Genomic DNA, 27,317 nt, shown 5'->3' with positions numbered 1-27,317 from the left:
GAATGAATGGAATGATCCATGTGAATGCTATTAGACACTGAAAATATATAAATTGTAAAGTGGAGAGAAATGATCTATTAGCTCTTTGCTTCAATGGCTCAGACTTTAATGAGAATTTTAATTAGTTAGCTCAAGTCATGCAGAAGGCTCTTGTAATTGTAACGAAAGCAAGCTCCCAATTGAGATTAATTTTTGTATGCAACTGTTAGACCTTAGAAAAGGAAGAAAAGGAAAGTAGAACTCTTTTTTAAAGATTAGTAAGCTCAGTGATTGGTGTCAATCTTCTCAATAAGGTTTTCTCAGTGACTTGTGCAGAAATATTTAAAGGGATCAGAACAGCAGAAGAATGAAGTGCAAGACTGGCTGGAGTCACTACTACTTCCTCCTACTGGAGCAGCAGTGCTTCAGTGGTGTACATGAATTTGTAGATGAGGAGAAGAAAGGACCCCGCCTAGCAGTACTTCTTCAAACATTGCTCTTTGCAGTACAAAAACATATTGTGCCACACTAGTGTTCTGAGAAACCTTGGACACAGCACTGTCATTAACCATTGAAACATACTTTAGGCAGCAGAGAAAACAAGAGCTTGGAACTGAGATGTAATAATGCTATCTAATTCAGTTATTCTATGATTCATTGGATCATTCAGATATATTTAATGTATTATCTCAAGAATATTATTTTTATAGTATATAATTACTGACCTGAATATTCATAACTTAATCATACATGAGGATTATGTAGAGCTTTGCCTATCAATCAGTATCTGTATGTGCATACATGTCATCACATATATAAAATCTACATGTCATAATATAGATTAAGACAGCTTTAATCTAAGGATCTCAAAATATTTTAAAAGCACTGTTGGAGATGCCATGAAAGCAAGCAGCCCATGAATCATTTCTAACTGCTTTATTGTGCATACACTTTCTGCTCCTAATAACCTTCATGGGGCTCATTAACACTATCTACAGCTTCATAAATTGATGTAAAGTTGACAAACTAAACCAAAGTGAACTCATTACCATAAACAAGAAATGACAGACCAATAACCTGTTCATGCAGAGATGTGTGTGTGTCTGCAAAATAAATAAAATGGTTATAAGTGAAAAGATGCATTAGCCCTGCCTTGATCCACTTTGTTTTTCTGGAGATTTATCCCCATTCTGATCTGCACTTTAAAATAAAATCTGCACTGATTTAAAATAAATAGGAGCACTATTTGGAACATTGTGTAAATCTCCCAACATCATTTCAGTTCCTTTCAACTTCATATGATAAGATCAGCAACTTTGCTACAAAATGAAATAGGTGCTAGAGTTCTTATAGAATCACTTGCACTAATTAAAGCATGGCAAAGAATATGCAAAAAAAAAAAAAAATTCCTGCATCTCACCATTTTAGAACTAGGATAATAAGCTGATAAGATAAATTGCCTAAAGATTTTATGCCATTTGCTATGAAACATGGATTGCATGAATGTAAAATGAAAACAATTTTCTCTAAGTAGATGGCTTACTTGCCAAGCAGAGCAAACACAAAGTCTATGTAATTTTCTTCAACTTAAATTTATAACTTAACTTTCTACCTTCAACTTAAATGCTCTATAGACTGTAGTAAAATATGCAAGCTGCAATTGTTACAATGAATTTGCAAAGTAAAGACAAAACAAAGTCATCTCAGACTAAGCAGAAGTTATTGCATGTGCTGTCCAAGAAAAACTGGCAAGATGTTGCCTTTTGTAAATTCAGATATTTTCCAGCAACTCAGGAGATACCGGAAACCCTTAGCTGAAAGGGCCAAGATTCTATTTTGTACCATCAGTAACTGAATCTTCTGAAGGTGAAATTGCAGAACACTACTCCAGAATATAACAAGATTTTGTTATATGTATATTTCAAAGTTATAAGATATTATAAGAAAGGTAAGTTAGCCTGTTAGACCTGCATTTAACTCAATGCCTGTCCACATGCTCATGGTAAAGCTGAGAGATATGATTAGACATCTAAAATAATTAAGACAGTATACTTAAGCAGTGGAAAAGAAATAAAAATGTGAAGAGATAAATGCAAACAAAGGAAAAAAAAGAAAAAGGAAAGTATTCTGAATAAGTATTCTGAATCACAAGAAGTCAAATTCTTTTCCTCTTGGTTTGGATATCTGCAATGTCTAAATCTATCCTTGACAGATTAGCTTGAGGTTTTTTTGTTTGTTTGTTTGTTTTTGTTTTTGGTTTTTTTTGTTGTTGTTTTGTTTGTTTGTTTTTTGTACAGTCAGAGAAGAGAAAAAGCATTCTAAGGTGTGATTCATTTGACCAGTTAGACACCTTGTTGGAAGATGAAATTAATTGTGCTTTAGATTCCACTCATTTGATCTCCAGTAACTCCTGAGACTAGGGAGGAATCTGGGGTGATCATAGGTCCTACTGTTTACACTGTAGACGCATTAGTAGCAAAGTAAAACTGCTGAGATGGACTGTGAACTATCCATTCATCCCTAATCCAACACAACAGTGAGAAAGAAAAAAATAATGGGAAAATTCTGGAAAATTTATGTCAAAGAATGCAGTGCTGTTGTACAAGACACTAGGGAGACCTCAGCCAGAATGGCAGATCCAGCTGCAGCAGCGCTCAAGAAGGCAGAAATCAGTCTGCAACAAGCACAGATGGAGGCTCCTCACCATGTATGGGGGGCTGCTGTTGGAACAGCAGGAGAAGGGATACTGCATCTCTAACAGACACTAAGAGAAAGGAGGCCTAAAATCTGATACAAATATTTTCCCTTGGAGAGTGGTAAAATTCTGAGAGAGGAAATATAAGAAATGTTCTTTGTTACAAGAGCAGAAGGGTAGACTCAATCAGCCTAAACGCAATTTCACCATTTCCCTCATATTTAAATAATTTCAATATCAGCAAATATATAAAATAAACTATAATAAAATCTCTCATCTGAATTTTGCGCATTTTTCCCTCAACAAAATACTTCCTACTTGAATGCTCGTACATACAACAAAAGCAGAAAGATTGATATAAACATTCCTACATCTTTATAAATTACATATAAAACACAGGTATATACATATGTAAACACAGAAGCAAAAAAGAAATGAGACACAAAATTACTTGTCAAGAACTAGTGAAGGAAGTGGGCAACTGTCTCTTGTACTTCCAGTGTAGTCAAACTGACGCAACCTTGGACACCTATTTCTTAAGGGTCTTTAATGTAGCTGGGAGCTATTTTGAAACAGACAGTATTACACACACTTTGGAAAATACCTGAAGGTTCTCTGACAGGTAAGAGAGCTAATAGAAAATTACCTAACTGAGTGGAAATGGCTATTTCCTTCTGGAGCTCCAGGCACCTTGCATAGCATCCTGACAGGACATGGAATTGCAAAGAGCTACTTCCAATAGAAACAAGAGACATTGTCAAATCTTGTACAAATAAGTGCAATTGGAAGTGAAGATGGCCTTTGACTGTGCCCATAATCAGGCTTTGTTCTCACCTGTTTTGTGCAGGCATTAGCATGAATGGGGGAGTGTACACAGCAGTGTGCTGAGCTGGTTGCCATTCAAACTGCAAATGGGCCTTGGGCACCCGAGCATCTTCATTACCTATGGCCATGTTTCAAATACTGCAATGTGAGATAGAGGTCAGGGAGCCCAGAAAAGACAGTGCATGGCTCTTCCTCTTTGTTAGGGTGATGATCTCGTGAAAATAGTGGTCTTAGCCACAGACTTGCTTCCAGCTGAGAATAATTGCATACATACACAAGATATTTGGATATATAACTGCAATTTTTTTAATAACAACCCCGGTCCTGACTAAAAGGGGAAGATAAATTAATAAAATGTAAAATTACCTGATAGTTTAACAAAATTAATTAGATTGATCTCAGTAAAGATGGGGTTAGAGACCAAGCCCTGTTTATCTTAATGAATATACTATCTTTATTATATTTTGTTTCCCAAAGTTGTACAGTCACATCAACTTATACTTTGATAACAACCTTTATTCAAACACAACTGCAGTGCTTTGTGTGCATAGAAAACCTAAACAAATAGGCATTTTTGCTTTGAAGTGCCATACTAGCATGAGATGCAAAGAATACCTTAAGCAACCTGTCACTTTAGAAAAACTTGCATTCAGGTCCGGAACTGCTATCCAGAAAATCTGCTGATTTTTTGACATGTTTATGTATTTTAATTATCTCTTTGCTTGGTTTAGAAAGGCTGCTTTCTGGACACACCCATAAGAGCTAGCCCAGTAGCAGGCACTTGCCAAAGCCTAAATCCCTGGAAGTCTAACTTTTATTTGAAAGACATACTCACAGCACGTCCAGCAGAGACTGACAAGACTGGGGCAGTGGAATTATCCTAATGCTCCCACTGTAGGATATTTATAGGAGAAAGTGACCTTCTTTCACTCTTTTAGAAACTGAATATAGCAAAGATCACAAGATTTATAAAGCCCAAAGTGCTTGGCCTTTCTACCTGTTTTATCTACTACTCTAATAGGAATGAGATTCCTGAAGTGTAATTCCTCCCTCAAGATTGCTTCCAGTACAAAACAATCTTCTCACTAGAGTCATCAGAGGTGCTAATTCAGCAGGAGAAAAAGAGTGCAGGTACCTACCTTTTTTTTATCTTACATTGAGAATAGATGTTTTAAAGTACTTTGGTCTTCCATTATAGTAAATGAAAACCATTTACTTGGATTTGGAATCAATAAGCTTTACAGAAATAACAAAAAGAATTATTTGGAATTGAACCCACAGTATTTCACTCATAAAAGATGATGCTACATTCTAATCATGTCACTGCCTATGGAAAATATACATAGTAACAAAATAAATATGGTTTTAGAATGATTTGTGTAATCTTACTTCTAACTTAGAATAAACATGCAAAACAGCAATGCCAGTAATTATAAAATCACCTTGAATTCACTGTAAAACACAAAGAACATACAACTTTTTAATTTTCACCATATAAATACACAAAAGATTTTTCTTCAAGGCTAAGCCAGAACAAAGTACGCCACTCTTCACAGTATTAAAAATCAGCAGGATCCAGCAGCAAAAACTGAAGCCTTTGGTCACAGTAGTGAAAACAGACCAAGTAGGAAAATCTCACAGGATGAGAACAAAATGTACAAATAAAAAGGGAAAAGAATTCTCTGAAAAAGATACACTCCAAGAAAAGGACTTGAAAGAATTAATGTGAATGTTTGAAGTGTTGAAGTGTGTGTGGAGTTCTTTGCCTTTTTCTTATGAGTGTGGGGTTTGGCATTTTTTGGTGTTTGCTCTTTTGTTGTTTTTTTTGTTTGGTTGGTTTTGGTGTTTTATTTTTTTTTTCCAGTAGAGGAGAAGGAGAAAAAAAATCCAATCAGCAGTCCTCATCCTATATACTTTAGTGTTCGAAGAATTTTCAAAACATGCCATTTAAAACTAATAGTAATAATTCAAGTCTTAAATTTAAAACAATAGGAAAAAAAACCCCACAAAAACCCAAAAAAATTTCTTAAACCACAATTCCCCAATTTCATTATCACTCCTCATCTACCCTAATGAGCAACAAGATACCTGTTGTATCAAGAACAGCTTTCCCCTCTTTACTCCAATCTAATTTCCAAGCAGAATATAATAGAATCAAATACCATTGTTACCAGCTTGCTGATTTCACCAAGACATAGTTATTGTCAAAGAATAATAAATACTTCATTTTTACTTTTCTGCCACCCCATGCTAGCTAATATGGGCAGCTACTTACATTAATTGGTCCTTAATACCAGACCTGCCCCAGAAATAAACCTTCATGTCTCCCCTCCTTATTCATTTAAGCATCCCCTTCTCATCCTCCCTTATTCCCCTGACCCAAGAAACTTGCAGTCACAGATGCCTCTCCAGCTCTGAGCCATACCATTTTTCAGTGTCTTTCACTCACATTTCAACAGCCTCTTTTCACTTTGCTGACCCCTTTTTTGCATGACATCATTCCTCCTACTGCTACTATTTTCATCTCTGTCTATGACTCCCTCTTCTCCTCTGATCCCCAGTTCTCCATCAAGCTTGACTGTCCCAAATGACATTGATCTTTGTGAGGCCAGGGTTATGTCTGACCTTGAGAATACTTGAATCATGAAGGAATAGTAGCTTCTCCTGTTTATAGCCACCATATCCAGATGAATTGTTGGTTGAGAAAAAGCAATACAGAGTTCCTGGAAAAATAGGCCGGAAGTATTCACCACACTTTGCTGGCTGAAGATCCTTAACAATTTATAATTATTATGAATAAATGGATTCAAATTCAGAAAAACATAGCTTCATAGACATCAGGACTTGGCTCTGCAGTTTTCTGAAGTCTGCTTTAGTTCAGCCACTTTCAGGATCAAAGGATCTGGGTCAACTGGTCTTTTGCATGTCTGAGACAAATCTACAGATATTGCCTCAAACCACCCACTGCTTTCAGTGACTAAATGCTCCATTCTTTAATTGACTTTTCTTAAAAGAAAAAAAAGAACAACAACAACCCGACTATGCTGGAATGAGTGTTTACTTACACAAAACAGCCTTAAGCTATTAAAAAGAAGCACGAAGTTTAACACTGAAATTTCTTATGCTCACATTTTTTATATTTATTTTTTCAAATAGAGAAGACTGAATACTGGGATTTGAAAGCCCAGTGAAACCAGGTAGCTGGAACACCAGCTGCTAGATGAATACCTTTTTTATGCCCAAGAAACCAAAGTACAAGGACCGAAAACAGGCAGAACAATCTCATAAATCTACAGTTTTATAAGGGAACTTAGGAAAAACCAAAAATACACCAGATCAGCTCTTTGTTCAGCCTTATAATAAATAAAAAAGAATATTTATTTAAAAAATCATATTTAGAAATCATTGTTATCTACTTGAATTAAGGCATATTCAATCATATTTTTCTATTAAAACTGTAGCAGGTGCAATAGAATATCCCCTCTAACTCTTATTAAAATTCATTGCATTATAAAACCATTTTCCAACACACTACAATCATAAGAGGCATGGCCCAAAATGAAGATACTGTCTAATTCATCAACTGCACACTTTAGCTTTGTCATCTATATCTAGACAAACTGCCTTCTAAATTTTCAGTGTGAATAATTGTTTTCAGTGTTTTCTTCTTTGTTCACATTGTTTTCTTCTTTGCTCCTTACTATAAGTGAGTCATCTAAATGTTAATTATTTCTGCTAGGTAAATAATTGTGTGCTATGTATTTTTGTATTTTTTTGTTCTGCACGTTATCTTGCATTTACCAGTGTTACCAATACAATCTATCTGTATTGCATCCTTCAGGTAAATTAGCACCAGTATAGTTAAAACAGCATCTTTCAGTTACAAGCATCATTACTCCCGACTTATGGTTTCATAATAAGTGCCTAAAGACTATATGACTTGACTATAAAGAAACCTGAAAATGTGAAACTACTGAGGACAAAAATCAGGAGGCAAAAATAATCTAGTGTTTTGGTATCTTAGCTATGCGCTGATTGGGTGGGAAAAAGATTATGAAGCCAGAAATACAATCATGAAAAGAGAACATCTGAAACATTACATGCCAGCATGAAAGAGTTTCACCCATCCAAAATAGTTGTGTGAGTACCAGGGTTGTTATCCCCTTCCAACACAATGGGATTCTCTATCTCTATCTATGGGAGTCTGAGCTTAACTAGGTATTCAACCAGGCAGCCCCAAAATTTTTTCTGCGTGCTGCACATAGTTTCTGTATATATCATATGTAAGCTGAATCAAGCACTTCAAGCCTCAGGTCGCTCTTAGAAAAGCTTATCCCAGAGCAGGATGGCTTGTAGAATAAACTATCTCAGTTGGACAGACCTACAATGATTATCTAGTCCAACTGCCTGAACAATTCAGGGCTGACCAATTCTGAAGTGTGCTTTTAGCAGAATTGTCCAAATGCCTCTTAGACAGGCTCGGGGCATCGACCAGCTCTCATGGAGGACTGGTCCTGTGTTTGAATACCCTAAAAAAATGGAAATAAATGCTTCCAAAGGTCCAGTCTGAACGTGCTCTGGTGCAGCTCTGAACCATTCCCACACATCCCCTTGTCACTGGATACCAGGGAGTGGATTTCAGCACCACCCTCTCCACTCCCCCTCCTTAGAAAGCTGTAGAGAGCAATGGATTCACTCCTCAGCCTCCTCCTCTCCCAAAGGAGACAAGATCAGAGACCTTAGCTGTCTCTCACAGGACATGCCTACTTGAAGCTTAGTACTTAGGGGGAGGTTGGATCTAGCTGGACACTAGGTGCCACCAAAGCTGTTCTGTCACTCCCTTCCTCAGAGGACCAGGAAGAGAAAATTTAATGAAAGGGTCACGGGTGGGGACAAGGGCAGGGAGATCACTCAGCAATAACCATAACATGAAGAACAGATTCATCTCGGAAAAAATTTAATTACCAATCAAACCAAAGTAGGATAATGAGAAAATAAAAAATCCCCAAACATCTCAACCCACTTCTCCCTTCTTTCTGGGCTCAACTTCACTCACAAATTCTTTATACTCTGTTCCCACAGCGGCACAGGGGGACATAGAAGGGGGTTGCAGTCTGTTCAGCACCCATCTCTGCCACTGCTTCCTCATCACAGGAACAATCCACCCTCCACAAGGTGGACTCCTCACACTCTTCCCCTGCAGGGAAATTTCTTCTCTGGCACCTAGTCCACCTCCTGTCCTTCCTTCTGCACTGTCTGCAGGGCTGTTTCTTTCATATGTCATTCCTCCCTCTGGCTGCTGTTGTGCAGCAGCTTTGTCCTCTTCTTGAATGTGTTATCAGAGGCACCACCACCTTCACTGACGAGTTTGGCTTTGGCCAGCAGAGGGTCAGTCTTGGAACCAGCTGGTATTGACTTCACAGGACATGGGAGAAGGTTGCAGAAGCTTCTCACAAAAGCCGCCCCTGTGGTCCCCTTCTAACAAAACCCTGCCACACAAAGGCAATACAACTTATGTGCCACTTGCCTTCAAGAGATACTGATTGAGCTTCTTTTGGCAAATAGACCAAAGGCTGCCCCTCGAGAGAATGGGTTAAATCAGATTAGCTAATTGGAGCAGTTGGACATGAACGGATGTGCTGTCCTTCAGTGTCCTTCCACAATATCAAGAAGCTTGCCTTAAATATAACAGCCTGGAAGAACATTAAGGCTCAGAAAGCCCAGCGTATTTGTAAATACACAATACTAAATCAAAAGAAAATTTCAACTTGTTATTACTAGGCCTTTATAAAATTAAACATTTTCTTTTTCTTTTTGCGACTTGACAAAAAATTAGCCAGGATGCTCAACTCTATGTTTCAAGATCTACACATTAACTCTTCTAGAACTGCATCATAGACTGGTAACAGCCTTGGTTACAACAGAAATGTTTTAAATTTAATTTGAAGTAAACCATGTACCAGCGTTAATTTTGAAAGATGCAAAAATATCCTTTAAAAAAGTCTGCAAAGCACTCGTTTTAAGCATCCTGCTTAATTGTCACTGTTGAGCAGGATGGGAATGAAAGACTCCAAGTTAGAAGGCAAAGAGAATGAACTCTCTTTATTTCAAATGTACTGCTCTATATATAGAGAACATCGAGAAGACTAATTTCATTGGTCTTAAGAGTAAAAACATCTCACACCATTGGTGGGCAGTGAATGACGCACAGTGGCAGGACATATCTATAAACAATGTGAATAACAAGATAGATTAGAGAATTATTTACATTCTTTCCCAACTGCTTCCCAGGCTCTCGCCTGGTTAGAAAACTTTTCTCTTTCTTTCTGACTGAGCTGAGAATATCCACACTTAATCTATAAAACTTATGCTTTTAGCAGTACAGGTACAGTGCAGCAACAAATGAGATCAGTGTCTTTTTTCATCTATGTCCTAAGACAGCAATTTTTTATAATTAATATTTTATAAATTGTAAAGATACATTTTTAAAGCAATTTGATACAGATTCTCTTCTGGGCATCTGTGGAAGAGGCTTTTAGCAATGCTCTTCTTTCTTGAAGAGCTTGTTCCTTTGAAATGCACTTTTTCTTAGAAAGGGTGTCTTTATTTTCAGGACTCTACTTGGATGCTGTGATATGTCTTATCAGCTCAGTCATAGTCCATTGACTTGCATTTTGTAATGTGAAATGAATGTACACTTACTTTTGGATTACAAAAGGAAGACAATACAACAGAGTTGCAATGTTTTTGTCTGCAATGATAGAACATTTACAATCCCAGAGATAATATTACCTGTTAGGGGCATTAACCACCTCTCATTTCTATACTGATGATGCAGGGCTCTTTTCAGCCTTCCTATCTGTTTCATACAGAATCTGCAGCAAGGCTTTCCTAGATTCCATGGGACAGGGAGCAAAAGTTCATTTATCAGCACTGGCAATTTGGACAACTGCCTCAAAATCAAAAGGGGAGAAAAGTTATTTGTAAGATCACTTAAGGGACAAGTGGGAGACAAGTGCATTAACCTGCTCAGTAATCTAGATGTTTATACAGAAGCAGAGGGTAACACAGCTAGAATAACAATATAAGAAGGAATGAAATGCTCACAAAGACAGGTAAGAAATGCAATTCAGCACAAGTTGATGAAAAAAGCCTGTACTTAAATGATTAAGTGGACAGATATGGTATGAGCCCATCTAAATCAGCAGCAGCACAAGAAAGTAATGCAGAAAAAGATTTGGTTGTTAGCATCTATTCCACGAGAAATACATCTCACTAGTGTCCTGCGTAGTAAGGAGAGGAAAAAAAAAAAGTAAAAAGAAACTAATACAAAAGAACCCCCTGAAATGAGTTCTGTCTCTGAGACACATGAAGCCATTATTTCCATTTCCTCAGCATAGCACTCAGATGTGTTGCAGTAGTCAGTCTGGCATTTCAAAGAGGTACCAAATAGAAAGGTTCCAGAGCAAAATGACAAACAGGATCTGAGAGCAGAAAATTCATAAGAAAAAGGTATTATTTTGTTTTTCAGGGAGGAAATCAAGGCAGAAAGGGTGGCAGCCATTTTCAAATACAGGAGGACAATGAAAAAGCAGAACCCTCTCACAGCCATTAGAAACATATAAAGGAGTAATGGTTTAGGTGATATAAAGGCTGATTAAGGTTAGACAAAAGCCAAAACCAAGATCATTTAGGTGCTAAAATAGATGCTTGGAGGAGCTGTGAAATCACTACTCAGAGGAACTGCACAGGTTTATCTGATTCTGACTTCAGGCAAGGAGGACAGACAGGCGACTGACTGCTCAAAGACCTTTCTTGCCCTGTTTCCATGATTTCTACAATTCTGCCCTGCCTCTAGCTCCCTCAAGAGTGGGAACAAAATGTGACCTATCTCTAACCCTACTTGTAATGACAAGCACAAATGACAAGTAATACGTGTATAAGGGCAAGAGATAGAAAGCTACACAAAGAAATACAGTCACTGATACAATCAATGTCACCAAATATTGCAATATACATCCACACTTTCCTCACCATCAATACCTCTAGCATTTATAAGTTAGCTGATAATCTAACATAGGTCTCAATTTCTTGAGTGAGTATCAGTGCAGTTCTATATATATCTTGAGCAAACAATATAAAAAGGATGAGAGGTCGACCTTTTAAACTAATTTAAAAAGTGTTCTAAATTAATGAAATTCAAGATGCTTTACTTTTCCTATCCATAACAAAATAAATCTCAAAAGCAGAAGATATTGCAAATACTCTCCTTCAACTCTTTCAATTTCTACTAGAATTAAATGGATTTATCATGGAGGAAATAAAGGGAATACCTGTAACAGAGTTAGAGATTTTAGTGCTTTAATACAACATTGTAACCACTTCATGTTATCAAACACACATGTAATTTCCCCCCAGTGTAAGTAACATCAGAGACCTTATGTGTCTCACCCATTTATTTTTCCATCATTGAAAAAAACTGCATCTTGGTTTCAGTTTGAGTTCTTCACTATAGTCATATGTTTTATGTGTTTCTCTATTATTACTTCCAGACTATGATTCTGCAACATGAATATGTAGGTAGATTTGGTCACTCAAGAATCAGAGAGACAAAAGGATTCTTTTAATTCTCCACAGCCACATCCCTTCCCTTTTTCCTAAATGAGAGCAATACGGATCACATATACTACACATCTATAATACAAATGTACCTAAAGACCTGACACAGACTCCAGTTTACTTTTGCAAACATCAAGTAAGAAATTCACTACCTCTGTCATAAAGATTTTAAACTACAAAAATAACCACAGAAAAAAATAACTTTGACTAAGTTATTGCCAAACTTGGCCTCATAAAAAAGGAATCTATATTATTTTTTAATTAAAAATAAGGTTGTGTGTTTTAAAGGACTTTTCTGTGACAGCACTTTTCTACCAGGCCTTTGAAAAAAAATGGTTCTTCCTTCCATGCTGAACTTTTTATTAATTTCATTATAAATTAAGAACAGGCTTCATATTCAAACCATAGCATAAAAAAAGTTATGGCTAGAACATTTGCAACTTTTTTTTTTTTCTTTTAGAGCTATTTAAGAAGATGTTCTTATTAAAAATTCTGATTGTATTACTTAAAACAAAAATTATCTAACACTAAAATTGAATTATTCTTTTTCATATCTTGCAGCAACTAACTGATCCTCATGACAGTTAGAGAAAGTGAGAAGGTACTATTACTCTAATCTTATCCAGAAGTAAAGCTGAGGTAAAAAAGTGAAACCACCTGCCCAGTGTTACATCATGTATCATGCAGGCCTGAAACCAGACCACAATCCTGTACATCAGGCATAGAATTTAATTTTGTAAGTCTTTGTAGGACTTAGGCATCTGTCTCTAAGGAACTGTGTAAACATTTCTTTGGGTTATTATGTTACATCAAAAAAGTGCTAAATCTGTGCTCCCCAGAAGCATGATTAATATTTGTCTTTAAATATTTCAAAATACAGAGAAGGAGAAACATTTCAAAACAGAGAAAAAGAAAAATCAAAAGAAGTCAGTAGATCTAGTTAATCTATCATCATACCTAAACCAATTACCTAATAAGCTGCCAGGCACAGATTTACAGTGACACAAGAAAAAATTGTCTTGAACATTTTTAAGAGTGTAGCATCTTTGCTCAATCAGTCCTATGACAGAGAATGTTAAAAGTACCCCAGAGAAATATAAAATTGTGTTGGGACTATTGATTTTCAAGGGCTTTCTCTGTCTCTTGCATTTCTATTCAAAACCCTTCACTTCCTGTACGTCTAGTGGAGTTAAAACAAACATAAGACATACCTTGATTGTACTAGTGTGTGCACCAGGATATTCTTTCTCCTCCAGTGTTGACCAACGTTGTATAAATTTTGACACCACAGGATCATCATAGTCAACTATCTGAAATCCTGAGACATTAGCTCCTCCAAACTGAATTTTTGACAAATCTCCATCAGTAAATCCCTGAGCACAGAAAAAATTGTCTGTTATTTTAATAGTTTTGGCAGTTATCTCAACTGAGTATAAAAAGAAAGAGCTACCATGTGACCTCTACTGCAGAGCAGTAAGCCAACATTTTCCTCAAACTGGATCCAGCTTAAATCCTGGGCTGCCAGGATTAAGTCATCATCTCCATCAGCCAGCAATGCTTCTTGCTGCCCACTAGACAAACATTTTTGTACAGAGCAAGAGCTGAGTGGACCTGTCCATGCCATCCTAAACATCCTGTTAATTTCAAGGGGACCACTTAAGTGAGAAAGGGAACACCACACATGAGTAACAGGCAAGCAAGTTTTAGGTAGGAATACTTACAGCCACAGCTGTATCCTCTTTTTTAGGAACTCTAAATCATGTGGAATGACTTACCATCTCCACTGCCTCCTCTCTCTGACATACAGAGCTACTTCTCATTCTTACAAAAAGTTCTTGTGTTCCGTTTTCTGTGATTTAACGTCACCCAAATAACCATAAAAATGCATTTACATGAAATAATGATGTCAGACACTTCATTACAGATGGATGTTGTGAGTGAATACAAAAAGAAGCAGCAAATTCAAATCACACTAACATAAGTTGCTATAATTGCTATACTAGATGCTCTCTAATTGTTGTGTATTAATGATCTTCATGTGTTGTTGCCTGCTAATACAGACACTTCTACACGGATCATGTAACTTGACAGTTGAACAGGAACATTCATTGTATATTCAAACCTCTTCTTTTCTATCAGCATTTTTTAATTTTCAAAATAGATACATTTCTTGAATGACTGAACAGACTGGAGGAGAATATTACTACAGTCCAAAAAGAAGAAAGCAGGTGGATTCAGTGATATGATTCAAATGCTAGATAAGTTTTCCTTCTGACAGAGAAAACCAAGTTTTTAAAATCACTTCCATAAAGACTTTATACATTATATTAAACAGCTTTAAAACTTAAGATTCAGTAGTTCTTAGATATTATGGACTTACTGTTACAAATTTAAAGCAATAGCTAAAATAGCAACCAGTTAACATAATGAAATCCACATTTTCTAAAATTTCCCTTAAGATACAAAATACTGTTTATCCAACATTTGCAATGCAAACCACAGATGTCTAACAGATAATTTCTCACATATTGTAAGATTTTTATGCCTGCTTTGTGAATATCAGCACCTCAACTTCTTTATCCAAAAATTAGTTATTAAGATATAAGAATGAAACCCCAGTGTCCAGCTTTTAAAGAGGCCTTTAAAGCGAAATGCTTCTTCACACAATGGCACCCACATGACTCTTCAGAGCACTGCCTGCCTGGAGGGGGAAGTGTTTCCATCAAAGGCTGGGAGGAGACAGGGGTTATGCCTCAAGTGCCAGAGACACACCATGCTCCTTCTGTTTCCTCAGGCTCCTCAAAGCACTATGGAAGACAGTGTCAATTGGGGCACTCTGGGCCCTGCTGGAATTTATATCAAACACTATCACAGATCAAGAAGCAATGAACAGGATAACTGAGATTTGAGCATGCAGAATTTGCTCTAGCACAAAAGGAATCTGCATTAGTTCCCCTAGCTTCAGTAAGTGAGTGTTTATAGACTTTAATATCAGTAAAATGGCCCTTCACCTATAGACACAATTTAAAAAAAAATTACCTTGACAGAATTTAGTGAGTTTTCTGAACTTTCCCTGCAGGAACACTATTAGCTATACAGTCTGATCACCTAAGTTCAATAAAGCATGAATTCAGACTGATCACCCAGCCAATCTGAGGGATGAAATATGGAAATCTGAGACTCTCTAGTCTAGCAGAATGAAACATGAGAACCATGATTCTAAAGTAGTTTAAAAGTTGTGAGAGAGAAATCATCATTTTGCTGAATGAATCTATCATCACATGATAAAGATACCCTCTTTTTCTAAAGTATGTAGAAAAAGAGAAGTTCTGTTGAAGATGCTGAGCAACCTTCATTCCCGTTGATGGGAATATGATAAGAGGCATTTAAAGCCTGAAATAACTCAGCCAATAAACAAATATCATCTCAACACATGCATGAATTTTGCAAGGATAAAGGCATCTAGTTTTTTTTTCTGTTTATTGAAAACAAAATACTAGTTGATGTGCTTCCACAAACAGTCAAATGAGCAATACAGGTATTTTAAACACTAAGAATGCTTACCAGATTTGCAATGATATAGTGGTATCCTTTAACATGTTTACCAATTGTGATAACCTGTAAAAAAGAAGAAATACCCCCATAATGGAGAATGTTCACCGGGTATACAAAGACTTGAAAGGTACCAAATGCAGTATGATGTAAAAGCTAGTTAAGAGCTTTATGGTATACGACACTAAGTTTGTGTGATGCTTTATCCTTTATTTTACCTAATGCACCACTGAACATACTCTTTGCTGGTAGAAATTAGCCACATTTAAGTCCAAGTCCCACGAGGGAGAGTCCCTCCAGATACAGGAGCTGAATCCTAATTACTATGGTGTGTATTAAGGCACAACCAGCCAGGAGAGAGCAGGCATCACGTGTTAGAAACACTGTGCCTCACAGACTCCTGCTAGATTCTGCCCACTGACATTAATGAATTATGAGGAAGCCTTGTAAAGTTCAGATTGTTTATTGCCCTAAGTCTTCCTCATAATCTCCCTCAAAGCCAGCTGGTGGTTTCTCAACAGTCTCTGCTGGCAGACCTGTAGCATGGATTCTTCTCTCAAATGAGCCTAATTAAGACTGCATGGGGAAGTTTGCATTTTGAAGCTAAGCGCTTCTCCAGAGGAAGGACGTGCTTGACAAGAGGAATCTAAGGTTTATTCCATCTTTTGAACATTGAGAACAATGAACTTAAATTGAGAGGATGACTCATTCATTTCCTCATTTAACATATAACTAAAATATTCAGACTAGGTATCCTGAAACTTATATCAGGGTACTAGTGGACAACATTCCACATACTTGGTTTAATGAAGTTACAGAAATATAACTGAAAGCAGTTTTAACGCTGATTTTACATTACTAGAGTTTGAGACTGAGAGGGATCACATTACACAGGCCATGGAAGTAATTAAATTGTTCCTCTTTTGAGGTCAATATATATATGATATATGAATTTAACTATCCCAAAACAATTACTTGGATCAGACTACTTAAAACTAAATACTTTTTAAAAACGAAATATTTTTCAGGTGTATTTTTATGTAGTTGCTACTTCCAAAGAAATTTCAGTTAGACCAAATAGAAAAGCTTTTCTGTATGAAATATTTCTCCATCACTGGTATCTGAGAAGACAACCAGTAGCTGCAAGCCTTTGGAACAATGCTCAGTAACTCTGCTCTAGCTGCCACTGGGTACTCTTTCATTAACCCAGCTTGCTATAACTTGCCACTTGTCCATATGAACACTAAGGATGCTGCCAGTTAAAACTAAGAAAATTCAGTGGTAGTACCAAAAGCCATGATGAGGGAGCTGTGCACACACAAAAGCTATTCAGCAGTTCAGAGGACCTTCTCTAGCAGGGATAGACAAGTAGTGGCAGTAATTATAGAGTTGCCCAAAGGGTGCTATCATGGTGAAATGAGATTCTGCAAAGGAAGCTGCCTGTGAAGAGGCAGAAGCCATATAATGAAGAGCATGGTAACACAGACTCACCAGATCAGAGAAGAGGAATATAAACTAGTCTGAGGAGAGCTGGGGAACTGAAATATTTTTCAACTTAAATGAATCATTGAAATCTGAAGAGAAACCATAACATCAGACAAAAAACCAAGAATGATGAAGCGACTTTGCAAATACATTTTGTACCTATACAAAGATCCAAGGGCTACAAAGCGTAACTGGGTGTACCTGAGACTGTCACCTCAGTTTAAAATATTTGCAGGATAAATCAAAGCACTAAAATGAAAGATTTGTTCAACAATAGAAAGCAAGGAAGGAAGTGAAGAAGTTGTTCCTTTATATATCGAGCAATGCAAATACTTAGGCATTCAAGGAAAATCTGATTAACAGAAAGCCTGTTGCATTTCTTACAGTAAAAATACATAGAAAAAGGGACACTGATATCACGTGTCTACTTCGGGCATCCTCATGAAATGAAGGAAATTTCTGAGGGCTTTTTTCAGGGCAGGAATTAAAATAATTTTTCAAAAAATAAATCTGGTAGCAAAGCAAGACTTAAAGTACACTGCTATTAGAAAAGAAAATCAGAAGAACACACTCACAGGCATACTCACAGGCCAAGAAATCCATTGCTCAGCATTTAATTTTAAGAGAAGGAGAAAATTATTAGAGAATCAGTTAGTTAGACTTTCTTTTAGGCTACTTGAGAAATAGAAAGTGGGTTTACCTTTAAATGTAAGGAAGGGAAGTTACTGAGCGTAAGGATAATGAACTTAAAAACATTCCACATACTTGGTTTGTAGTGACCAAAGTGCAGAAACAACTAGACTATCTTGTGAAGAGAATTCCAAGACTAAACCCATTTGGAATAGCTGCAAACAGTTTAAGAGAACATATTCCAGGGTATAGCAGTAAACTATTTAGAGGAGAACAACTAACTAGAGTTGTATTAACTGACCTGTGAGGCTGTTTCAGTTATCTAGGATTCTTAATGATTTACAAATCAAAACAGCAGAAACAAAAGCTTAGCCAGCTGTGTGTTTGAGGAGTAGCAGAAGTCTGTGGGGATAAACTGAAAAACTCTCAGGGTCTAAAAAAGGCAGAATCCATCAAAGTGCAACTAGGGCAAGAAAAATATCTCAGAACTGCAATCAAAATAAGAAGCAGACAAAGACGAAAATAGGTCTATTATGAAACAAAGACTGTAAAAATGAGTGGTAACTGAAGGGTAAAGAGGGTTCTTGTCTATAAAAAGTGGCTTAAAGGTGAAACTAAATAAAATTATAGTCAGCCAAAGTTTTATATCAGAAATTATAATGAATATTACATACTTATTTTAAAAAGAATGTATAGGATAGTAAGATAATTGCTAAAAATAGTCTTGTCAAGATCAAAATATTTCAAAGCAGTATCTTTCTTTTCTCTGGCCTGATAATAAGGAAACAGCAAGATGTGACATATCTTGAGATTAAGAAGGTGATTGTTCTGTAGGACATCATTAGAAACTCACAAGAGACATGAACAAGACAAAAAGTCACTGTAAGGTACATAAAGAACCGTTTAAAAAGCCTCACAGAACCAACTGAAAAGGACCTATAAGGACTACTTATGTCAAACATTGCTCTACATTGTACATTTGTTGACATTGATAAGTCAGAAAATATGATTTTGAAATACTGCAGATGATGGAGAGATCACACTCTCAGAGATCAAATGCTCTTGAGAACAGGATCAAATTCAAATTTATCTTGAAAATTAGAAAAAGAGTTTCTGGATATGAATTCCAAATAAAACACACAAACACAATGTACTCCATTAAGGACACTGTTCATTGTCTGAGCCTCTTCAAAATATAACAACCTTCAAAACAAAGACCAAAATAACAAGCCCTTCAAAAAACCTTCCAACAAATACATCCATACTCTGATGATACATCCCTACTGATGCTGCACAGTCTCACATGATGAAGCTCAAGCCAACAGGGAACTATCCTTACAATTTTCCATTGTGCTCTGCATGCATGAAAAATAGGAAGGTACAGAGCGTAAGAACTTCCTAGACTCTAGGACTGAAGTGGTAGATTTCAAAGTAATGCAGTAATTTGAATCAGAGCACTGTGATAATGTTGCTTAAAAGAACATTTTTTTAAAAGAAGCTATTTTGGCAAATAATTTGCATGGAGAAAAGACTGATTTTGCTGTTCTTTTTAAAGCTCAGGAGGCATTAGATATGAAAAACAGCATCCAATTTTGGTTAACACACTTTAAGAGTGACACAAAATGAAGAGACAAGCAAGGAAAGTACAAATGACAAAGAGCTTCAAAACACGAATTTCAAAGGGCATTAAATAAGAGAAGCTGTGATACAGTCTTCCCTAGACATAAAAGGTTCCCAGAAAATGCATTAGAGGGAGAAAATACCTTCTACATGTAAAACGAACTAATCCTTAGACATAACTACCTATACTGGACCAGATATAATAGTGTATCAACTATGTATAATACAGTACTTGGGCTGTAAAATAGTCTGAACAAGGTATTTTGTAAATTACTGTTTTTACTTTAAATAACCAGTATAGAAAACTACACAGGATCATCCAGATAGAATTATCTTGTCATTGAGCAAAGGGAGGGATTATAGGATTTGTATGTTCACTTTCTCCCTGGCACATATGCGGTCCTCAATACAAACTTGTCACTGCCAAATGACTCATAACAATCACAAAAATACCATCAAAACAAATGAACTCATTACAATTACTTATAGAATACTGCTAACTGCTGTCACTGAAGAAAGGAGGATAGCAAACCTGATCAACAATGTCGTTGACTTTATCACGTTCACAGTCCAAAATCACTCGTCTTTCCTTTTTTACCTCTAAATCTTGAAACAGTGAACGGTAAGTTTCATCTTTTCTCTCATTGTTAATATTTCCTACATTGATAGCAGTCACTTGCCATTTTTTTTCAGCAGCAGAATCCAGCACAGCTTGCAACGTTGATAAGCCTAGTGAAGCACAGGAGAAAACAGAAGATATGACTGACAAAGCTTCAGGAATTAACAAGCTTCTACAACGTGATTTGTGCGATCACTTATTTAAGATCTGTAACTTGTTTGACCTGTCACAAGTAGGTAGAAATCAGAAACTAAAATTTATGTGGGCCAAATCAATTATTATTGCATGAAATTTCCATTTGCATCACTGCAAGGCATCAAGGTAAAGCCTTTTAAGTGCAGACTTTGGCTTTGGCCCAATCTTCTTCAGAATTGGATTTCGCTGTTTTCACTGATCCACTGCTGGAATTCCACATAGCAGGAAAGAGATCTTCTAGGAGAGGAGTGATCCAATTACAGCAAAAGGATCAGCCACTTATTAAAAAAAGGATCAGCCTTATTAAAGGATCAGCTGCTTAAACAACAGCTATTGAACAGGTTTTGTTCCCAGTACTTGAGCAGAACTGTATTTAAACCCAGACCTCAATGAAGTCTATGGCAGAATTCCCATGTTCTGCATTGATGGTAATGGATTTATTATTTCTGCTGCCCACACTCACATCCCTGATTATGAAAGAGGTGCTGAGATATATTTTTCCATATAGATAAGCAGGCTCAATGCTAACACCTACAAGCAGCGCAGAGAAGTTTCCTTCCATCCCGTAAATTTGGCAAGTTCCTGATAGGAAGCTGTAACACTTGTACAGATGCAACTGCCTACAATATACTGTAAAACCACTGAAGATTTTACTTGACAGATTTTAATTTTTAGGGATGAGCTAACATAGTAGAGATACATGAAAATTACTGCTGGAAATTAATTCCTGCTATACAAAAACTAAAATGTAATGACTTCCAGTAGTACAAGAATGAGACTTATCATGTTTGAATTCCTACCAGAGATTTCTACATGATTTTAGAGAGCAATTTTTAGCCAGATACTATTACTGGAAAAAAAAAATAATTGGACTTTCTTATGAGTGAATTGACATTTTTGCACATTCTTCTCTCCTGAAACCACCAAACATCAGGAGTCATTTCTTTGAGACAAATACTGATGTGGTATGTAAAGGGAGCTTCAGGTATAACTCTCATGAGAAATAATAGTAGTTATATCCATAAACATAGAAGGAGAGCACTAAGAATTAATCTGTTTCACAGTCTGTAGGTATAATATTAAATTAAGATTGGTCAGTGTTTTGCAATTCATCTTCATCAGTGAAAATGGTAATGACATACAGCACTACACAAGACTGGTCATCAGCAAAGGCAGAAAATGGCAGGCTTCCAATAGCATAAATTGAATTATTATCTTATATAGTTCTAGTTTGCCAAGTCTCTTTAAGAAAGACTGATATTAAGTTTTGTATGTCATGTAATGAATATTTATTTTAAAATCACAGATTACTAGTCCAGCAGTACATACAAACTATTTCAAATCCTAAAGATGAATCCGGACAACTTGTGTTAAAAGGGAAAGATTAGTAATGTAAGCAAACTGAGAGATGCAGGGAGCATCTTAAAACACTGAAAAGCACTAAAGTATGTTTAAACCTCAAAATACTGCTTGAAATGATGAATTAAAATTTTAAAAAAAGACAAAGCCAAAATGAAGCCATTCATTCTGAATAATTGTTTCAAATCTCATTGAGCAGATTTCAGGTCCTCCAACCTGTCTAAATTTCCTCTGAATTAAACAATCCCAACTAGGCACAAATTAATAAGGACTATTAATGCTAATACCATCCATTGCAAAGGGTTCCTATATTTTACTCCTCTCATCTTCTGTTTTTCCCAGGGTTTCTCTTTTCTTGACGTACTCTCTGCATAGATATCAAATGGCTGCCTGGATTGCTTGCCTTATTTTTTTTTTTTTTGTGGCAGATTTGTCATCCCCATACAGCTTAGCTTATTCTGATAGCAATAACATGGTGCAAAATCACAAACAAAACCAAAACAACCAAACAGAAAGCATTTGCAGCAAAACTTTTGTGAAAGCTAAATTTTCTAGAGAGTAGTAACTAAAGTGGGAGAATGCAGAGGAGAAAACTCCAGCAACTTCAATTGCTATTTTTTAAGCTGCGTGAGCACTTTTGCCTGGAAAACTCATGTCCTGAACCTCTTTTGGTTATCATGAGACAAACTTTTAAAGCAGTAAGCTTTGAAAAGGAAGATGGAAGAGAGATTGAATAACTCAGCAATTCTTTTACAGATAGAATCTGTATAGAATAATAATGCTACTATTTTTTCCAAAACTTAGTGTTAGTAATGGCAGAGAGGATCTAAGGATGGTAAAGGAGACTACTCCACATTACATGAGAATAACTATTGTATTAAGACAGTAAAAGCTTGGGCACACATATACTGAATGGCCTCACTTCTTATGGACAGGAATGACAGCAAATTACCCTGTACTTCAGTCCCTAAACACAGAAGTGCTCTAACACCAGCAATAAACAAATCTTTAGGAATAAGTCATCAAACTAATTATTAGCCTTCATAGTTTCCATGAAGAGTAAGTCTCTTTGCCTTTTTTATCTCACTCCTGAAGGTGGAAATATCTTAAATTCTATATCATTCCTTAAATATACATCACTACAGTAACAGGCAGAAGTGCTTAAAGGAACTGTGGACTTGTGTATCTGGGATTTGATGTCAATGTAGCTGGCTACAAACTGCTTGACTCTGCAGGCTGACCTCATGCAATCTGTGGGGAGCACTGAGGAGCAACTATTTACTCAACATGAAGGTAAGAGCTTCATGCTTTGCTGTCACTGGGGTGCCTTGCCACAATTAAAACCAAGAGGTAAGAAAACAAGGAAGAACCAAAGGGTGGTAGAAAGAACAATCTGATACTGTTATTCCTGGTCAGATCCAGACAGTGCAGCTCACAAGAACTAGGTGTTTTTCAGTATTTCCTAAATATAAATCACATGCAGGTCACATTCTGCCCACCACTAGATGATTGACAGAGTACTGGCTGAGAAAGTAGTTTTACATCTCTGTCCTTTCTAAAAAGACAGTGAACATTTCTGATTCTAACGTGAATTTGAAAAGGAACTGCCAGAGAAATGAACTTAGCATTCATTGTTCCATGTGACATTACCTTTGGAGGCTACACACGTAGGATTAGTTCTTCTAACTGGAATGCTTACAAAAGTGATACAGAACTCTCTTGAGGAGACTCCTTCAGTTTCTGAACATCATGTATAAAATGGCATCAGAATGCAGGGAATTTAAAGTCACCCCATTACTCAAAAAACCATGGAGTGGTATAACCATGCTTTAACTCTATTAGCATTTTATAAGTTAAAATGCATTTAATATTTAACTCTGACCAATGAACATGCAGGAAAGCCACAAAATAGCCTCTTTAAAGGGAACAGGACCAGGCAAGAATAGCAGAAAGTTAGCCAAGGACTATTAGGTGAGGACAACCTGAAAACAGAATGATAATAATGGAATTCCAGAAAAAGCAATCAAAAACTCCATCTTTTCTGGATAAAGCGGCTTCTTAGAAAACTAACTGATATACCACAATTTGCCAGTGACATTTGCAAGTTCATATACTGTTACATTATTTCTACTACAGCCATAAAAGGGCATGAGAAGGCTGTATGGTGGAGTTAATTGATCCTGAGCAATGCCTTTGGGTTTATCAACATCAACAGTAAAATCTAAGCTCAACAGAGGCGAGGAACTCGATACCAAAAGCAGTCTAGGAACTGACTGCATCCAAGATTCATTGCTTGCTTGGTGCCCAACTACAGATTTTGCAAACGTGGAGTGAATCTGTGGTAGCAGACAGCCATTCATGCTTAGTTTTTTTTTCTCCTTAGATGTTTCTTTAACAAAAAAAAGAAAAAAACTTTACATAGAAACTGTTTTACAGCATGTGACTAATCTTAAGCTTAACAGCTTGCAATTCTATTAATGCATACCATAAAAATTTCATTCTCATTTAAACAATTTTGGTTTTGTCCCAAAAGTTCATTTCTAAATGAAAGAAACACTTGATTCAATTACACTTACACTTGTTGGAGGTAAATATTTCTTCCGTTATTTACTTATCTAATATGAATTCCAGATTTCAACAAGATACATCTGCCAAACAGGGTGCAGGTAAAAAGTGCCACACCTTACCTCTGTCACTGTCATACAAATAGGCAAACTTTGTCCACTGATAGTATTCGATCAAGCTAAGAAGAGCTCCCTTGAGGTCAGGTCTCATTTGAATGACAAAGGGATGGGTTCCATCTGTTGGGAAGCTGGGAGTTATGAAGGAGACATGAAGAGTCCCACAGAAGGATGTTATGGTATTTACAGACTTCTTGTCATAGAATCCAAAAATAGCAAAGACTCCTCTTGAAAACTGGGAGCAGACTGGAAAGAAGAAAGACAGAAAATTAGTGAGAGAATTTATTTTAAAAAATTATTGAAAACTTTATAATGTATATATTTATGAGAAATGTATGTCTGAAAAGTATCTGATCACAAATATCAGGCAAAAAATGTAATACTCTGCTATGGAGATAATTTGTTAGCATTATCAATCAGTAATATAAAACCTACACTCGAAAAAACCAAAAAAAAAAAAGTATCAGTGGTACACACTCCTAGATGATAAATGCAGAAATAAAACACACCAACGTATTCTTAAATTCAATTTATGTTGTAAAGAGCAGTGATGACAGACATCAATGGCAGTTGCAATTCAAAAAATGAGACATTGTGACCACACATAGCCATTATGGAAATAGATAATGCTTTGTCATGTTAAAAATAAACGGCCTCTGAGGTTAAGACTCACTGAGCTTTCAACAAAATACTTTAAATAACTTTCCAGTTGTGGAAACACAAAGCCAAAACTAAACCCAAATCTATCAAGAGCAGTAAGAAGTCCATTTGCTTTAAAACCCTCATGTATCAAAGCATTATTTTAATTCCTGCTTTGCAGGACTCAGCAAAAGCTGGTCCTTCTGGATGACACTTGCGGTCATGTTGCAGGAAGAATAACCTCATAGGTGTAAATAACATGCTGATCATTCACTTTTTATCTGGAGACAGTTCAAGCCAGTTGATGAATGTGACTGACCACGACAGCCTGTGCAAAAGAGCTGGCTCTTCTGGGCTATTCTTTTCTTTGAGACTGCAGGGTATACTAGTGCCTAAGTTCTAAACCCAGGGTAAAAGAAGGAAATATTAATCTCTGATTAATTCACACTTATCACTTATGCATTCTTTGGTTTGCAGAGTCACCTTGAACAAGACACATTCTTCTAGAGACAGACACCTGACCTGCTTATAGATAGAAATCACAGTGTAATTGATGCTAATTTTGCCCAGCCATTTAGTGCACTAATCCTTGAATATAATTCATATAAGGGCAAAAATAAGTTGGTTTATTTTTAGAATTTTCTAGATTTGAACTAATAATATATTTTTATCTTTCAAAGTTATTGTATCTTTATTTTTAAAATTCTGTTTCTTTTTTAAAAATAAATATTATCCCTTTATGCCTGTTACTTCTCATTGCTATCTTCTTTCCATGGCTTTGCCTATGTATCAATGCTACCACTCATCACTCACGCCCTAATTATTCGTCTACTCCAATTAAAAGCACCTAAACAGAATGAGTGAAATTCTGAGTCTGCCAGTTTTAAGTTTTCACCTATTAACTTTAATTAGGTCAGAATTTCGCCTCAGGTGAGAAAATACAAGTGATTAAAAAACTTGATGAGTAACACCTCTTTATAAAAGGATGCTGCAGTTTTACAGGGCTAGCGTACAAGATGGTCAAACCTTTTCCATTCTAACTACAAATCGTTACAGAATCATAGAATTGTTTTGAGTGGAAAAGACCTTTAAGATCAGAGTCCAACCACTAACTCAGCACTGCAATGTCTGTCACTAAACCATGTGCCCAAGTGCAACACCTCAACATCTTTTAAAGACATCCATGATAGTTACTCAACAGCTTCCCTGGGACAGTTGTTCCAATGCCTCTCAAGCCCTCTCATGAAGAAATTTTTCCTAATATCCAGTCTAAATATCCTCTATCCTAACTTGAGGCCATTTCCTCTTCTGTTGCTTGTTATCTGAGAGCAGACCAACTTCCACATTGCTACACCCTCCTTCCAGGCAGTTGTAGAGAGTGATAAGATCTCCCCTGAGAATCCTTTGCCCCACGCTAAATATCCCCAGGTTCTCCAATTGGTACTCACAAGACTTGTGACCCTTCCAGACCCTTCCCCAGGTCCACTTCCCTTCTTTGGACTCGCTCCAGCCCCTCAATGTCCTTCCTGTATTATGGGGCCCAGAACTGGACACAGGATTTGAGGTGCGGCCTCACCAGTGTGAGTACAGGGGGACAGTCAGTGTCCTGGTCCTGCTGGCCACTCTATTGAAAATCCAGGCCAGGATGCCATTGGTCTTCTTGGCCACCTGGGCACACACTGGATCATGTTCAGCTGCTGTTGACCAGCACTCCCAGGTCCTTTTCCATGGGGCAGCTTTCCAGCTGCTCTTCCTCCAGCCTGTAGTGCTACATGGGGTTGTTGTAAGCCAAGTGCAGGGCCTGGCATTTGGCCTTGTTGAACCTCATAAAATTGGCCTTGGCACATCAATCCAGCCTGTGCAGATCCCTCTGTGGAGCCTTCCAACCCTCCAGCAGACCAACATGCCCACCCAACTTGGTGTCCTCTGCAAACTGACCAAGGGTGCACTTGATCCTCTCATCCAGATGGTTGATAAGTACATCAAACAGGGCTGGCCTCAACACTGTGTCCTGGGAGACACCACTTGTGACTGGCTGCCAGCTGGAACTCCATGCATCACTGCTCTCTGGGCCTGACCATCCAGCCAGCTTTTTACTCCTCCAAGCCATAAGCAGTCAGTTTCTCCAGGATAATGCTGTGCAAAATGGTGTCAAAGGCTTTACTAAAGCCAGGTAGACAAGATTCACAGCCTTTCCCTCACCCACCAAGAGGGTTGTCTTGCCATAGAAGGAGATCAGGCTGGATGAGCAGAACATGCCTTTCACAAATCTGTGCTGGCTGAGCCTGATCACCTGTTTGACCCGCATGTGCCTTGTGAGAGCATTAAGATGACCTTACCAAGCACCAAGGTTTGGCTGACAGGCAAGGTTATCCTTCTAGCTCTTGTAGATGGGTGTAACCTTTGCTAATTTCCAGAC

General features: G+C 37.0%; 1 protein-coding gene across 5 annotated transcripts in view; it reads right to left on the bottom strand.

The window, feature by feature from the left end:
• The window catches only part of GRIA2 (glutamate ionotropic receptor AMPA type subunit 2), an 89,025-nt gene that overhangs the window by 24,425 nt on the left and 37,283 nt on the right, over positions 1-27,317 (bottom strand). For all 5 annotated transcript variants that reach the window (XM_053975125.1, XM_053975121.1, XM_053975122.1 and 2 more), the window contains exons 3-6: positions 24,266-24,505; positions 19,938-20,134; positions 15,683-15,736; positions 13,330-13,491 (exon numbers count right to left, since the gene is read on the bottom strand). In XM_053975125.1, the coding sequence (XP_053831100.1) occupies positions 13,330-13,491; positions 15,683-15,736; positions 19,938-20,134; positions 24,266-24,505 (653 nt within the window). The remainder of the gene's footprint in view (positions 1-13,329; positions 13,492-15,682; positions 15,737-19,937; positions 20,135-24,265; positions 24,506-27,317) is intronic.

This window comes from Vidua macroura, chromosome 4 (genome assembly GCF_024509145.1).
Source record: "Vidua macroura isolate BioBank_ID:100142 chromosome 4, ASM2450914v1, whole genome shotgun sequence".
NCBI lineage: Eukaryota > Metazoa > Chordata > Aves > Passeriformes > Viduidae > Vidua > Vidua macroura.
The sequence above is the reverse complement of the archived record's forward strand: the minus strand, read 5'-3'. Positions and strand labels throughout refer to the sequence as shown.